Source organism: Crinia signifera, chromosome 3 (assembly GCF_055691185.1).
Source record: "Crinia signifera chromosome 3, ASM5569118v1, whole genome shotgun sequence".
NCBI classification, from domain to species: domain Eukaryota; kingdom Metazoa; phylum Chordata; class Amphibia; order Anura; family Myobatrachidae; genus Crinia; species Crinia signifera.
The window spans coordinates 67,775,089-67,792,072 of NC_139219.1; the positions used below are offsets into that span (position 1 = coordinate 67,775,089).

At 43.2% G+C, this 16,984-nt stretch overlaps 1 protein-coding gene across 4 annotated transcripts in view; it reads right to left on the minus strand.

Moving 5' to 3' along the window:
• The window catches only part of DTD1 (D-aminoacyl-tRNA deacylase 1), a 140,713-nt gene that overhangs the window by 116,444 nt on the left and 7,285 nt on the right, over nt 1-16,984 (minus strand). For all 4 annotated transcript variants that reach the window (XR_014471587.1, XM_083175939.1, XM_083175936.1 and 1 more), the window contains exons 3-4: nt 16,162-16,397; nt 7,532-7,629 (exon numbers count right to left, since the gene is read on the minus strand). Coding sequence is in view for 3 of the 4 variants with exons in the window: in XM_083175939.1 (XP_083032065.1) it covers nt 7,532-7,629; nt 16,162-16,397 (334 nt within the window). In the remaining variant the exon portion in view is untranslated. The remainder of the gene's footprint in view (nt 1-7,531; nt 7,630-16,161; nt 16,398-16,984) is intronic.

Below are 16,984 nucleotides of genomic sequence, written 5' to 3' on the forward strand. Positions count from 1 at the left end.
TATTGTGAATGCTGGCATTACTCCCATTATGCATATGGTACTGTGACTGCTGGCCTTACTTCCACTGTGTATAAGTTATGGTGACTGCTGTCTGTACCCCACTGTGTTTAAGGTAATGTGACTGCCGTCCATACCCCAAATGTGTATACGGTACTGTGACCGCTGCCCGTGGCAAAAATTATAGAAAACTCAAAAAAATAAAAATTGAGGTTCTCCAGAATGACTGGAAATTAGTGGAAATTAATGTAATTGAGGTTAATAATACTGTTGGAACAAACACAGTAATTTTAGCTGTTTTTACGATATATAAAAAAAAAAAAAAAACACATATCCAAAACCAAAACCAAAACCAACAACGGGGGTTTTGGTAAAACCAAATACAGATCCAAAACCGGAGGGAGATACAGTTACAAAACCAAAACTGGAAAAAGAGGCCTGGCCCATCCCTGTTAAAAACAGCTGTCCACTGTAGAGACCTCTATGAATAAAAGGGTTAAGAATGAAATGTAGTCTATAGAGGTAAAAATCAGGTATTTATAGACACAATGAAAGTGGCATAACCTCTTCACAAATCAATCTGAAATGGATTTTTAATGCAACAGCCTACATTATCCAATCAAAATAATGTGTCGCTCACATATTTTATATGAATTCAATTAAAAAAAGTGTAAAAAAAGATTATATTTCCTATACACAAGGTAAACATTACAGGTTATTATGATGAATAAAAATGTTTGCTTGGCAAATTTCACACCAATTTTGACAAGGGCTGGCTCTACCATTAGGCAGCTTTAGGCGCTCTTTGTTCAGCACATCCCAATTTGCGCAGTTTAGCCAGCGCCCGTCACCACCAATAGCAGCCGCCCACCCAATTTCGCACCCGTCACCACCAACAGCAAGCGTCCCCCCCCCCTCGGCCGACCTCACATCCGCCTCAAGCACAGAGCAGGAATAGGGTAGAGGGTGCGCTGCACTTATTTATAATCGTTGCTCGAAAACCTGTCTGGAGCACCGGCAGCACTGTACTGTATGTGCTTCCCCCAGACCGGTTACCGCTGTTACGCTCTCTTGCATCGGCCCAGGCTGCCTGCAGGACGCTGGAAGGAGCAGCCTCCTGCTGTAAGCTCCTCTTCGTCTACTGACAACCTCCGTGTGTTCCCTGGCTGGCAGCTGTACCTGCAGGGTATCTACTCTGGTAGGCCAGGGCAGCGAGTGAGACTACATATCTTTCTCTTTTACACATACAGAAACACTGAGGAAATCACAAGGCAGGGAAGAGGAACTGCATGGGTTGCTAGAATGCAATGTTTCAGCATTTTATTGTACACCCAATTCAGTACAGGCATAACTGGAGAAAAAACTTATGCTGTAAGGCAGCAGTACAATGTTGTCAATAATACTGCATAATTGTTAATTGTCCTTTATTTCCAAAAGAAGACTTACAGTATTGTCATGGCCACTGTTGACCTTGATAACCCTCAATTCTAGGAAGCTGAATGGCTGCAAAGTTATGCTGTGTACACACGGTGAGATTTGACATTAGATTTTGACTATATAGTCAAAATCACATGCAGATCATATGCAGATCACATGCAGATCTCACAGGTTTTCTACCTTGCAATCCCGTCGAAACACGGATAGACAGGGCAGCAATGACTATATAGTGCAAATCTAATGCAGATTGTATGAATTGTATGTAAATAGTACAGAGTTAGCATTCGAATTAGTCAAATACAGATGAAGCCGGCTTCATCTTTGCAGGGGCTGGCAAAACTATCACCAGCCACCACCAGCTCCCACCAGTGGTAACGGAGCTCCCCCGGGTCCCCGCCGCCTCCCTCGCCGCCAATGGTCCCCCTCGCCGCCCCGCCCCCTGCCCATCTCCCTGAAGCGGAGACAGGCAGGGACCCACTGCCCCGCTGCCGAGAGACTGGGACACGCGTTCCAGTTTAATGGAGTCCCTCTCCGCTGGCGCTCGCCAGAGGGGAAGTTCTGATGGGCACCGGGACTGAATGAGAAGGGCTCCATCTGTTGCAAGGTAATCTCACCGTGTGTACACACCATAACACTTGTTTTTATGTACAGTATATGCAGGGCTTAAAGAAGTCCTGGAGACATGGTGGAACTAATTTCCATGTCACCTAATTCCCCACAGTTGCCCTCCCCAACATTAGTTGGAGTCAAGGCTAGTGGTAGGATTTTTGGCACCCTCCTGCAAACTATAATGCTTTTCTGTTAGAACTACTGATCAAGGCCATTAAGGAGACTAGTTCCTTCTCACCATTTCAGGTGGTGCAACTTAGTTCCACCCTGTTCCCCCTCACTTTAACCCCTGAGTATATGTTAAATATCCCTCACTGTTTGCTTTTACTTGCTTAAGGTTAAGGGACACAGTGTTCTAGCCTATTGCACATCATACAGTTGTAGTTGCCTATCCTGCTGCATTCTGCAGGAAACTCCATCCACTTGTCTCCCTGATTATACCCCTTTTAGACATACTACCCGGGATTTTGGCCAGGTTTACCCGGGATTTTCAACCCAGGTCAATCCCGGGATTTTAGTAACAGACCCCCTTTCACACTACACCTCAGATCCGGGAAAAACCCGGGTATACCCCTTTCACACATAAGCCAGGCTTTTCAAGTATTTCAGTGTTTCATCATTAAAATGGGACACTTTGCTGGCTCACAAGAATGACATCAACTATGCCATCCTTCACAGTGCCTGTGATTTGAGATTTGATCTCCTCTTCTCCACGCACATGTAACAGCTCCCTGACCTGCTCTTCCTTCAAATGATGTGCCATAGCACCTGTCTTCCCACAGGAGTCTGCACTCTGTTGCTGGAAAGGGAGCAAAGGAGCAACATGCAGCCACTGCCTCTGCAAGCGCCTCCGCACATGTGCCTGAGGCGTCTTCCGTGGCTGCAGCTGATGAACTCATCAGAAGACACCCCGGCAGCAAAAAAAAGCAACATCACATGTTTAAACCTGAAAAACCCGGGTAAAACCATTATGTCTATTAGCCGGGTATTATACCCGGGAGTAAAATACCGGGAAAAACCCTGGCCAATTGCAGGTGCTCAGTATCCGGGAATGAAATCCCGGGTATACCCTTTCAGACATACGCTAGTCCCGGGTTTGGGCGCATTCATGTGAAAAAAAACGGGATTTTCGCGTATGTCTGGAAGGGGTATAAGTCTAGCATTCTCCCTGCTTTCACCTAACTCACATTACACAGCTGTTACATTTTTTGGGGAAAAAATAAAATCAGAGATATATAAATTCAAATGCAATCATCAGTGGCATTTCCCTGCATTGGTTATATGAGACAATGATCCTGTTGGCTACATGCATTTTAAATAAGTTTTCTCCTGACCACTTATTAGGAACCACGTTTAACCACGTTTAAAACACAATACATGAATAAGCCCGGACACGTTTTAGTGCAGTAGATCTTACCGCTCCCCAAAATGGGTTACCACCCCCCAAACGGCTGCTTTGAGGCTCATCTACATATGGGTGTACAAATGTAGCCACTCTGGCTCTGATACGGCCATGGGACTCAGGATGCCAGGCTGCCAGCTAGTAGAAACATAACGGCTGTGTGTGAGACTGATACAAGTGCATGCCAGCATGAGCGCACGTCGTGTTAGCCGCGCTGCAATAGAGCCGCGATAAGAGAGGCTACATGGTCATTGTATGACTCGCCAGATGCAGCGGTACACATCTGCACTCATAGGTGTCACCTGCACAATCTCCCTGACATGCTTTTTCAAATGTAGGCAAGTATGTTGCATATACTGTACATATGGTATATGAATGCACCGACATACACTGCTAAAAATTTCCCTTGGAAATTATAATGCAGTTGCTTCTGCGACAGTAAATAAACATTCTAATGTAATTTGTCTTTCTTTGACACGTAACAAAGCCAGTTTAGATTCTGATAAGAAAACCAATTAAACACTTTTACATTGTCATACAGATCGGGTAGATGAGTCAGATGTTATTGGGCCATGTGCATGTGACCGGCATATTAATTTAGTTTCCAGATTTTAGGAACAAGTCATGTAGATCTGCATATTAAACACAGAATTTTCAGGTAAAAGAACTTGTACTGACTAGGTTATATTCAGGAATACATAGAGGAAAATCTTTGAGTTCATTAAAGTTATGTGGCAATACTGCCCTCTGGTGGAAGCTGCATTGTAATGCACAATACAAACACTACAGGCTGTTTCAGTGTGTTCATTTTTCAAGACCCTTTACCATTTTCAATTGGCACAAACATACAGTTATGGCCTCATACCTTTTTGCTGCAGTCACGCCAAACAGACTCAGTTGAATTTTCTAGTGACAGGCTCCTTGTTTAGGTCATTTTTTTTTAAATAAATGGGGGGATGGTTTTATTTTGCAGTGTATACGAGTTTGATTTCGCAGTGTAAATGATTGCCGCTTTAAAAAAACTGGAGATTTCTTACCAAATCTCTCACTTTCTGAATCTCTCATCCTATTAAATTTCACCCATGAACCTTAGTTGCAATGCAGTGTGACTACGATTCCCAAGATTTTGCTGATTAAAGTGATATATAACACTTGATCTGTATATCTGTGTGCAACAGAGTCTCTGAATCTGTGTACAAAGTGCTAGTGTAGAAGCTGCAGCTCTTTTCCAATAAAGTTCTGACCTGCTCTGTATACAGACTCAGTCGCACACAATGGGACCAATTCAGAACAGATTGCTGGGCTGTGATATTTCAGAGCCCAGTGATCGCGGAAGCGCCACCCTGCACACATGAATTCCCACCCATGTGCACGGCTGTGGTTCGCAGCCATGCACAAGGGGAAAACCATTTGCAATCACTCACCATTTAATGGTTTTCTCCTCTGTTCGGAGTGTGGAATAAGCCAGGACTTACTTAGCACTGCGATGGCCGTGGGGAGAAGGAGGCCGCTGCTGATGTCACCTCCCAACGGCTGGGGAACGTATGCATTTTATGGGACACTCCCAGAAAATCCAAATTTACTGCCCCCAAAATGGCCGCAGGGTGCCAATCATTCTGCTACCAGCCAGCGAAGGCTTGCCATTGCTGGCTGCCTTTGCACGGACGGCTCGCACATGCGCACAGCTTACCGTGCACATGGGCGATCGCCCGATAATCAGCAGGACTGCACGCAGATCTTAATCGGCCCAATATACAATATATACATATATTAAATGAATCAGCACAGACTCCTCATGCATTGTTGCACAGTACCTGGCAGTCCACTCACTGTATTATTGTTAAAAATCTGTTTGAACAAAATCACCTTACAATCGGTATATGAATTTTATTTCTGCATGTTTACCCCATAAGTACAGTATATGAAAACAACAGATAATAAAGTGTAAAAAAAAAACCTGAGTAATACTGACTATAATAAAGTGTACATTTTTATTGCAGGTGAACCATTGAGTAATTGGTTATGTCATCAAAATAAAACATTACAGAGAATCAAGTTAAAGATTAACTGGAATGCTCCTATTATTTCTGTATGTATGTATATACATTAATAGATAAACAAAAACATATACACCCCATCTCCATCCATACATCTGTCTAGTGAATCAACTACAGCAATACATCATTCTTTATTTAGGAGACAAGGACAGGACATAGACTATTAATTAGTAGTGTTCACTGCCGGGATACAAAACCTCAATCAGCTAATCAAGAACAAAGGCACACAGTCACAGATGTAATACAAGGACACGTCCGCTGCTTCCAAACGAGCTAGTGACGCTCCCATGTAATGCAATTATAATGTAGCTTGCGTAATTGTTATTCTCTGTCTCAGTAGTTCCCGATCTATTTATATAATCCTGTCTGTCTGCTACGTGGCTTCTCCTTATAATCGTCAATGGCCAGCACGTCATGACCTTGAAATGTACTGAATGAATTATATTACACACACATATTATAATACATATACACACACACACACACACCATGAAGTATCTGGTTCTGCCCTTCTTCCACTCTTGCTGTGTCTCGGACTCCCCTTAAGCCCCATGCACACTAGATGAGATAGTAAAAGATATTGCTCTTCCAGTGTGTACACTGAATATCATTAACGATGTGCCGCCTACAGGATGTACATTTAGTGAATCCACCACCTCCCCTCTTTCCATCCCACCTCCACCTGTCCATGAAAAATAAATATGTTCCTGTTCCGACTCCCCCTGAACTACTACTACTATTAAGGAAAAAAGTCAAAAAAAAAAAAGAGGTGGGAAGAAAGTGTGTGTAGATTTGGTGGTAGTGAGTGTGGGAGAGAAAAACACAGAGAAGGAGAGAGAGTTTGAACAGCGAGGAGAATAGAGGAACAGATGGACAGGACCAATAGGAGGTAGGATAGGGAGAGACAGGAAGCATGGTAGGAAGACTGAAATGGGGGAAGGATGGGAAGAGACAGGATATATGGAGAAGGATATGGAGAGACAGGAGGAATGGGAGAAAAGAGCATTCGGAGGAAGGATAGGGAGAGACAGGAGGAATGGAAGGATGGGAAGAATAGGAGGAAGGAAAGGGAGAGACAGAAGGAATGGCAAGATGGCTGGAATAGGGGGAAGGATAAAGAGAGAAAGGAGGCATGGAAGGACGAGAGCAATAAGGGGAAAGATAGGGAGAGAAAGGAGAAATGGGAAGTCGGGAGAAGCAGGAAAAATAGGGGGAAGGATAAGGAGAGACAGGAGAGACAGGAGGAATGGGTGAACAAGAGCATTAGGAGGAACGATAGGGAGAGAGAGGAGTAAAGTAAGGGTGGGAGGAATAGGAGGAAGTATAGGGAGAGACAGGAGGAATGGAAGGATAGGAAAGATGGCTGAAATAGGTAGAAGGATAAGGAGAGAAAGGATCCATGGATCGACAAGAGTAATGGGGGAAGGATAGGGAGAGACAGGAGGAATAGCAGGTCGGGAGAGACAGAAAAAATAGGGAGAAGGATAGGGAGAGACAGGAGAAATTGGAGGATGGGAGAGACAGAAAGGATAAGGATAAAAAGGAGGAATAGGGGGAACAATATAGTGACAGGAGGAATTGACTACAGTTTGAATTTCAATTTATTGATGAACTTTTACGACTAAACAGTTTCGGGCACACAACTTATACTTCACCAATAACTTCACCCTATCCAAGATAGCCAACAACAAATTCTAGGGATCACATAGTTTATACATTTGTCCATGGTCAAATAGAGCAGTGGTTCTCAAACTCGATCCTCACGGACCCCACGCAGTGCATGTTCTGCAGGTCTCCTCACAGAATCACAGGTGATATAATTAGCTCCACCTGTGATCTTTTAAAATGTGTCAGTGAGTAATTAGTGCACCTGTGTCTCTGTAAGGTGACCTGGAAAACGTGCACCGTTGGGGGTCCCTGAGGACCGAGGTTGAGAACCACTGAAATAGAGCATCAATACAGTAAATTACACTATCAAACAATAAAATCAAAGTTCTATATAGCAAACTGTACATTATATGTTACTTACATGCTTTGGGTCCATCGTTGACACTGGCGGCTCCAACTCTATGGTGACTGGACCATCGTTCTGTATGTTTACTTGCATGTAAGCTCCAAATTTTCCATCTGAAAAAGATACATTAAAATGTGTTATTGTCCAAAAGTGAATTTACCTTTTCCTTTAAATTCGTTCTATATTGTGAATGAGGCTGTTTTGAACAGTATATTACTCAGCAAGTTCCTTAAGTTATAAATCCAATAACTGAAGTAGCTTAAGAATAAATGAAGGAAAAATAGTCCACAATGTGGGAATTATAGAGATACATTTTTCAAATGTCAAGTGAAAAGATGCATAAGCCCCAGATTATTATCTGTAGTACATGAAATAAAATGTAGTTTCAAAATATCAAAATGAAAATGAGACACTTTCTTTTCTGCCAAAACATATATTTTGGGTCAATTAAGTGCTTACATTTTGAAATGTTTGCCAAAAATCTGTTCACATTGTTTTCTTGTATTATTGCACATCACCACCTAGTGGCAATAGGCTAATTTTTACAGCAGCAATACCATTTGCACATTTCTCATATTAAATTACCATCCTGTAGACTGTAAGCTCCTTGGAGCAGGGCCCTCTTCCTTCCTGTTCTCAAAGCCTCTTCTCTCGCACATCAATTACAGTCCTCTTAACAGCGCCTCTCGTCAGCGCTGGGAATCGCCAGATTCCCTGTGCTGGGGAGAGCTGACGGAGAGGGGCTCAAACTGACAGGGACGCGCTCACACACGTATCTCACATGCTCACATGTCCCCGTCACTCCGCGGCGTGGATTGGAATCCTTGCCTGTCTCCGCTTCAGGGATTTAAAACAGTGGTTCCAAAACTGGGTACCATTGCACCCTGGGGTGTTCCGGAATACTTGAAGGGGTGCCCTGGGTTGAACCAGGACAAGTTATTTATGGTTAGTGTTATAGATAAAACCAGTGCTTATGGGTGCCAATCATAAAATGTGGACAAGCAGAAGTGTCACCTGTCTCTGACCACATACTGACCCTAAGGATGACATATCAACACAAATGACCTTCTTTCTGAATTTTTTATAAGTAACTTTGCCTGGGGGTGCCATGTAAAAAAATCTGATACACTAAGGCACTGTGACTTAAAAAAAAAAGTTTGGGAACCACTGATCTAGAGCATCTGTTTGCAGAAAAACTCATCTTCTATCATATTTAAATAGTTATTTAAAATTCTAAAATCAGCCAATTCAAACATTTTATGTGCCTCAAATATCTGTCTGTACTGCATGGTAATATTTATTTGCACTCTTTTAGAGTTCAGGCTGATATTTACCAATGTTTCTATACACTTAAGCTAGCCATACATTAGGAAGACCTGCATATGATAAAGATCGCATGATCGATCGTATATGCCTAAACACATACCATCTGCAAACCACAACCCATCCCAATTGATCACACGTGCAGCACATAAGATCATAGGAGCAACCTCAGGACCAACGGGACCATGCATCGCATCGTCATCGTACCAAAATATTTCACGATGTACATACAATCGATCACACGAACTGTCGAAATCAAGCGTTCTGGCCTAGAATCGTTCTGATGCATGGCCAGCTTTAATGCAGCTATTGACAGCTGGATTTAGGGGGTTATTCTTGTTCACTCGCAAAGGCACAATCACTCTCTAATGGACCAAACCATATACACTGCAGGTGGGGCTGATGTAACATGTGCAGAGAGAGTTAGATTTGGGTGTTTAATTGTTTCTGTGCAGGATAAATACTGGCTGCTTTATTTTTACACTGCAACATAGATTGAAGTACAAACCCCACCCAAATGTAACTCTCTCAGCACATGTTACATCAGCCCCACCTGCAGTACATAAAGGGGGTTATTCATGTTCATTTGGTCCTCCGTGCACGGAGGACCGAAGTTGCGCATCTGCGTATGCACATTTCTGCGCATGTGCAGACGTAGGGTGTGTGCACCCATAGCGAACTTTCGGTTCGCCAGGTGCACACACCCTACACCGCGTGTGGGGGCAGAGAAGGGCAGGGGGCGCCGGGCTGCAGTAATATCATATGGGAATGCAAAGCGTTTCATGGGCGCTCCCATGAGAATGCTGGGCATTCTCATGGTAATGAGGCCGTGACGCGGGTGCGGGGGGCTGGCAGATGACATCACCGGATGTCAGCTGCCCGCCCATATCCGCCCCAGCGTACAAAGCATATGGAAATTACTTGAAAGTCACTTTTATATGCGTGTACCTTCCATAGCTTTCGATGCTCGGCGACCATCGAAAGTTGTGGGAGGTTACCCGCAGCATACGAATGGATGTTTATGCACTGGGGGGGAGGGGGGGGGCGTAACTCCCATGGTTTTGTCCATTAGAGAGTGATTGTGCCTTTGCGAGTGAACTACTGTAGATTAACCCCCTCACTGTATGAGTGCTTATTCCAACTGAACTGCATGGGAATCCGGAGATGCATATCCACGCTAAGAATACATTAGGTCCATTTATTACAGCTGTGATAACCCTAGTCTGCAATTTCATATATTAAATGTCCACATGACCCTTATTGGTCGAGTCGCATGCCTATAGACAGAACCATTACAAGGTTTTTAATGAAGCGCAGAATTGTTCTTTACTAATCAGATTAATCTATTCAGCCACTATAAAACCTTCTCATCAGTAATCAAATGGAATTGGCTGTCTGAATAGAAAAATTATACTCAAGTGTGTTGGGAGCAGAAAAACAGTACAGTAATCCTAGGAAAATTGCAATCAGCAAGTTACAGGATAAATCCAAAAGACAAGATGTTCCTGCGGAAAATAATATACACTGCTCCGGTCTAACCTCCATCTAAATGATTGCGCAGGTAATTACGGGCATGAACGGAACACAGCTGCAACTAGATCCTCTAAATGTGTTATAATTACGGGCTTCATTTCCAACAACTTGATTTTACCTGTCAGCTCCTCAGCTATGGGAGAGATCTGGGGACATTTCTGAAAACGAAATGTGAAGAAATAAAAAGTGTTCCCATTAGCTGTAACTTACATCCTGACATAAAAGTAACCATCTACTGGCAACACCATCATTTGTATATAAATAATGGGAGAAGTTTTTTCTTTAAAGTTATTGGGGTTTGCTGAAGGTACTCCCCCAACTCATGTATTGTGACAATGGCATGCATTGCATAGTTGTATGTATGGCTTGGGAAAATAATACCCCTTTTCCACTAGCAAGCCGGGTCTCACCCGGGATTTTGTACCCGGCTTGCAAACGGTTTCCCATTAGAAGCCCGACCTGGCATTAAGCCGGACGAGTGACGTCATCGAGAGGCGGGCTGGGGCCCGCGTCTCCCAGCCAAGCCTTTACAGTTCAGTGAATGGGACCTGGGTCACATTGTCCCGGGTTACTCTATTCCACTGCCCCTGCACCCAGGTAACTACCAGGGTTGGATTTTGCATTTACGCGCATTAACCTGGGTTATTTTTGCTATTGGAAAAGGGGTATAACTGCAATGGTGGCATGGGCCTTAAAGCTAGTGGGTAAAGGCATGATTTTATGAACAATCCAATCTGTCACCCAATTTAAGTTGAAATCCAGAACACTCCTGGCCAAAGGATATCATGGAGAACGTTTGTGTGAACGATCAGAGGATTAGATGGGTCATTTAACAATTGCAAATCATTAGAACATCATTATCGCATTTGGTATGCGATCATTGGGAATGTCTGGGTTGACAGTCACTAGGTCGACCACTAATGTTGACCTTATTCATGCCAATCATAAGCTTGTGTTGACCTTTTGTCGATGTCGATATTGGGCATGTCGACTATTTCAAGGTGTCAACCTAGTTACTTTATTACATTCATTAGATTTACACCAATATACATTACCATCCCTTGCTCTAGTACAGTGGTTCCCAAACTGTGTGCCGTGGCTCCCTGGGGTGCCACGGGTTGATGGTGCAGGACCAATTAAAATTATTTATGATCAATTATTTATGGACAAAACGAATGCTGGTGGCTGCCAATCATAAAATATGTGTACAAACAGAAGCAAATCCTGCCCTTTAACACAACAGAACCTAAGAATCACATATGAACACAAGCTACTTAGTTTTACATATTTTTATTTTGGCCTAGGGGTGCCGTGGAAAAAATAGGGTGCCATGTTTGGAAAAAGATTGGGAACCCCTGCTCTAGTAATATATCTCCATGCTGGGGAAGCCGTCAGCCCAGATTGGCTGTAGGCATCTCCATGAAGACGCTTTCGACCAGTCAGGGCTGAGTGACTGTCAAATTCGGTAGTCAGAACTTAGTCGATTTGAGTTGCACTTTTTAGTAACGGTAACAAAAGTCGCACCCTATTACATTTGTATACTTTATAATGGAAAAACTTCTGGATGCAAATTGAAGTGTGCGAACTTGGACTTTTTTTACAAAAAAATTGAAAAAAAGTCAAAAATTTGCTAAATCTCGGCCCATATGTCCCACAGAGGCACAGCAGTAACTCAAATGCATGGTCTCAAAAATGTAGCGGAAACATACTGGGTGTTCCTGGGCAGCCGATATACAGATGAAGATGCACCACATTTTGGGCGTATCGCTGTATGCCATAGCATAAGGTAATGTAAAGTAGGTGATTTGTGTGCAACCAGAAGTAGCTAGGCAGCTTTCTCCAGGCTAACCCCTGTCCTGTATCAACATGTTGCATATATGTATGAAAATGTCAACGTTGGGTCTCTTAATGATTCAAAACAGGAATCCAGATTTGCCTTCTACAATTGCATGACCTCAATTTTATAAATAGTTTTTTTTCTCTTGTTATTCCTGTAAAATGATGAAAATATATGAATAATACAAATTTATTTAGAATTATACATGTGTGCATATTACATAAACAACAGCTCTTTAGCAAATTCTATAGAATAATGTGCGTTTCTTAAAGTTTGCCAGATTTATAGGGATTATAACGGCTAAGAGACCTTTATATCCCAGCAGGAATCAGGGTGGCACTACCTGTACAAATAAATCACATCTCTATTTTTACAGAGCTTCTCGTTATAGAAGAAAAAAAACACATTGCGAAAATACCTCGGCTGACATGAGAATAATGAGCAGGAACATTTCATACTAACACAGCAGCGTCAGCACATTTAACCTATCCAGGTATAGCAGGTTGTGATGGGTGACACATTTAGGCCACTGATCTCTCTGACATATTAAGAGGTCCTCTCATGCATAGCTTACAGTGAGTTCCCCAACTCCACATCAGTACAGAGTACAGAATACAGAGCCTCCTCTGGTGTTCTATATAAATATAGAGAGCAGCCACTGCCTAATAAATACAGTGACCTACTAAGGCCAGAGTAATGTCTAATATTACACAGCATACCCTGATGTTCTGTTTATAAGGCCCTGCCACCCCCGGGTGAAAACAGCCCAAATCGTACCAGTGTATGGGCACCTTAATTCTCCGAGTGCCACTGGAATGTATCTACACAAGGGGTTTACAATCTTTTTTGAATCATGGCACCCTAGAGTAGAGATGGGTCGTTTGCGAAGGAAGCGGATCTTTTGGACGGATCCCATAGAAGGGTGAGTGAGCCACCGATCCCAAAAAGGTGAACCGTCGCTAATTTACTTTCAGTTTCGTTTTCCATTACAATGCATTTGCCTGAGCTCAGCACTGCCACCTGTGGCAGCTGACATGTACTAACTCTGGAGACTGAGTACAGTGCACATTTTTTTTTTTTTTTTTAAAGAGGTGATGAACCGTTTTAAAGATCCGGATCTTTTCATGGAACGATCAGTCGATCCCAGCTCTTTTTAGTGACCCATTTTGCCCATCTCTACCCTAGAGTATCAGAATTTTTCCACGGCACCCCTAGGTGTAGAAAAACATATATACAGTAACATTAAGTAGATTGTGATATGTGATCCTGAGGTTCAGTTATGTGGTAAAGGGCAGGATTTGCTTCTGATTGTACACATATGTTATGCTTGGCAGCCACCAGCACTGGTTTTGTCCATAAATAATTGACCATAAATAATTTGAATTGGTCCTGGACTACCAATCCGTGGCTCCCCTGCAAGTGTCCTGAGGCACCCCAGGGAGCCACGGCACATAGTTTGGGAACCACTGATCTATACACAAAAATAAGCTTGTTTGTATGTGAATATCCCCCACAGCTCTCAAGGTGAAGCTGCCAAATTATACAGTTATTTAGCATTGAAAAAGGGAACTATTAGACCACATAGCAGCAATTCCACAGATATTAAAAAGATTTTTGTTTATAAGCAATTGTTTTACTGATGGAATAAAATCACGAATCCAAGCTTTTGTATATTTTCTAAAATGCATTTTTGGTCTAATTACCAAGTCATTTGCTACGGTAATATATAAAATTTGTAAACATTATAGATCAGACTCGCACAATGCTGATAGATGTATGGATAGATAGATAGATAGATAGATAGATAGATGACATTTTTTACATTAAAAATGAAACGATGACAATATTAAAACTCCAAATAATTATCCAATTATCCCAAGTATTACCTACTGTTTCTATCAGATTACACCTGATGCAATGAGGAGTGACTGATTGACTTATTTCAGTATATCGTGGAAGCAGAACATCTGCATTAATTTAGGTTGCAAAAGCTACAAAGAGTATAAGTCCCCACTCAATATCAATTCACTTATAGTAGCTCCTATTTTCACTGTTTAATCCACAGGTTCTCAAATGCTGTCCACAGGACTCCACACAGTGCATGTTTTCCAGGTCTCCTCACAGAATAACAAGTGAAATAATTAGCTCCACCTGTGGATCTTGTAAAATGTGTCAATGAGTAATGAATGCACATGTGCACCTGCCGGGTGACCTGAAAACATGAACTGTGTGGGGTCCCGAGTTTGAGAACCCCTGGTTTAATCATTAGTCACTGACCATAGTAACCAGTAAGAGTCTCCTGATCTTTGGTGTAGAGAGACAATACACGATTTACTGTACATAGCAGAAGTACTATATAACACTGTGTATGCACTTTAGAATGTTGTATGTCTGCCATTCTCCAAATTATCACTAAAAGAACATGGATGGATGCCTGAAAGTGCCTAAAACTGACTACTATATTTACGGCCAGCCCATACCACGACAGACGACGAGGCATCCCGACTTTAACTGCTCCCGCTGCGGGACATTCACATCAAGGCTTAACCTCCTGAGACCTGTCCTACAGCAATGGATCGGCAAACCACAAAAGCGTTATCCATGCTGTCACCACATGTAATCTGCAGCCCCTGGAGGGCTTAAACCAGTGTTCGCCAACCCGTCGCTCGCAAGCTACTGGTAGCTCGCGGAAGCGATTCGGGTGTCTCGACCACTGCCGCCCACCCGTCTCTCTCTCCCTCCCGTCACTCCCTCCCTCGATTGACAGTGATTCACCGCCGCCGCTGCTAATTCAGAGGGGAGGAGAGCGCATCGCGTCTCTCCTTCCCCTCAGTGTGTATCCCTGGGCCGCCATCAGCCAATCAGAGCTCGCGGGCCGTCAGCCAATACGGAGCCAGCCCTCGAGCTTTGATTTGCTGACGGACAGTACAGTCACAGGGAAGGGAAGCGGCAGCAGCGGAGGAGATGGAGGACGGAGGAGCCAGCCAGAGACAGCAAGCCAGCAGTCTCTCCTACCCCCGGCAGCAGCAGGAACAACAATAAATTCCTTCTCAGATGGACAAATACATGTGCACTTCAGGGGGAGATGTAACTTGTGCAGAGAGAGTTACATTTGGGTGTTATATTGTTTCTGTGCAGGGTAAATACTGACTGCTTTATTTTTACACTGCAATATAGATCTCACTTTGAAGTAAAACCTAAACACCCAAATCTAATTCTCTCTGCACATGTTACATCTGCCCCCCTGCAATGCACATGGTTTTGTAAATTAGAGAAGGAATTTGCCTTTGCGAGTGAACCAGAATAAGGGCCTAGATTTGCTGAGACAGGAATACGAACACTAATTTCTTTGATGCAGTTTTTTATGGATATGATCTATTAACATTGCCATTTATTAACTTTAGATCTTCCTTTGATATGTCATGACAACTGTATTCACAATTTATACCTGTATTATTTTATATTTAGAACTGTCTTGACTTCAATATGTATATTTTAACTTCTGTGACGGTACATTTTACATATTTGCTGTAAGGTGAAAACATAATAAAAAATAAAAAATTAATGGGTCTGTAGAGGCCCCATTGCACTTCCTTGCCCACAGCCTACAATACAGTTAAGACAGCCCTGCTTACAACCAACCTACCAAACTCACCGACTTCTTACTTCATACAGTCTGAAAACGACTGTTGAAAGGTCCAACTCCCACATGTTTCCACTGTGGATCTACTATGTTAGTATGTAGTAAATGCTGGTGCATTTGAGGTGAAAGTTAATTCAAATGTATTTATGAAATACGTATGATCGAATCTTTGTTATGTAAACTAAATGAATAAAACGATCCTTCCAGAATCATTTGATGCATTCTTTTGAAATCATAGCCCTTAATGTGACCATATTAGGAGTACAGTATGTTCACAAACAATTCAAGAGAATTTCTTTTTTGAAATACCTTTGATAAGTTCCGGTTTGTAGGCCTTTCTCATCTGCTGTAAGAAGTCATTGTAAAAGGGCTCTGCTTGTTCAGAAGGCATGGCCAAGTGATAGTCCGGCTTGTTTCCCTTTAAGACACACTGCAAGGTAAACTGGCTGACACAGAGCACTTCGTACTGCTTGTCCATAACACTCTTAGACCAGTGTTTTCCGCTATCATCCTCAAATATCCGGAGGTTTAGAATCTTTCTGATCCTGCAAAGAACAAATTGCATGTTCTGGTAACAGATTTAAATTTATTTTAATAACTATTAAAGGTACTTGTGTAGTTTCACGGCGGCACCTTACGCTATACTGTTAGTGTAGCCCAACGCCAGCCTAGCGCAGTCAGCATAATGTCCCCGCGGCAGCCCTGCGTAGTCAGCGTAGTGTCCCCGTCAGGCAGCGTAGTCACCGTACTGTCCCCGCGAGCTGCAGCTCTGTCCCCGGCGTACTTGGCAAGCCTAGTGAGCACCTCTCACACAGCGCCGGTAACCACCAGATCCTCTGCGCTGGCGGACGCCGGCGGAGAGGCGATCATGCAGGCGCTGGCGGAGAGGCGCTCCATCTGCCTGAGACGCACCAGCGTCTCATACGCTTGTGCGTCTCAGTAAATCTTGCGGCAGGGAACGGCAACCCTGCCCGTGTCTGCTTCAGGGAGATGGACAGGGTTAGGGGTTTGGTCGCGCATGCGTCTCGTGCACAATAAAGGATGAATTTGCCAGTGCTCCATGTTACATACTGGCAAATGCCTCCATTTCAAACCCCCACTCTCCACGCCAGCCCAAAGCGTGGCAAGCCCA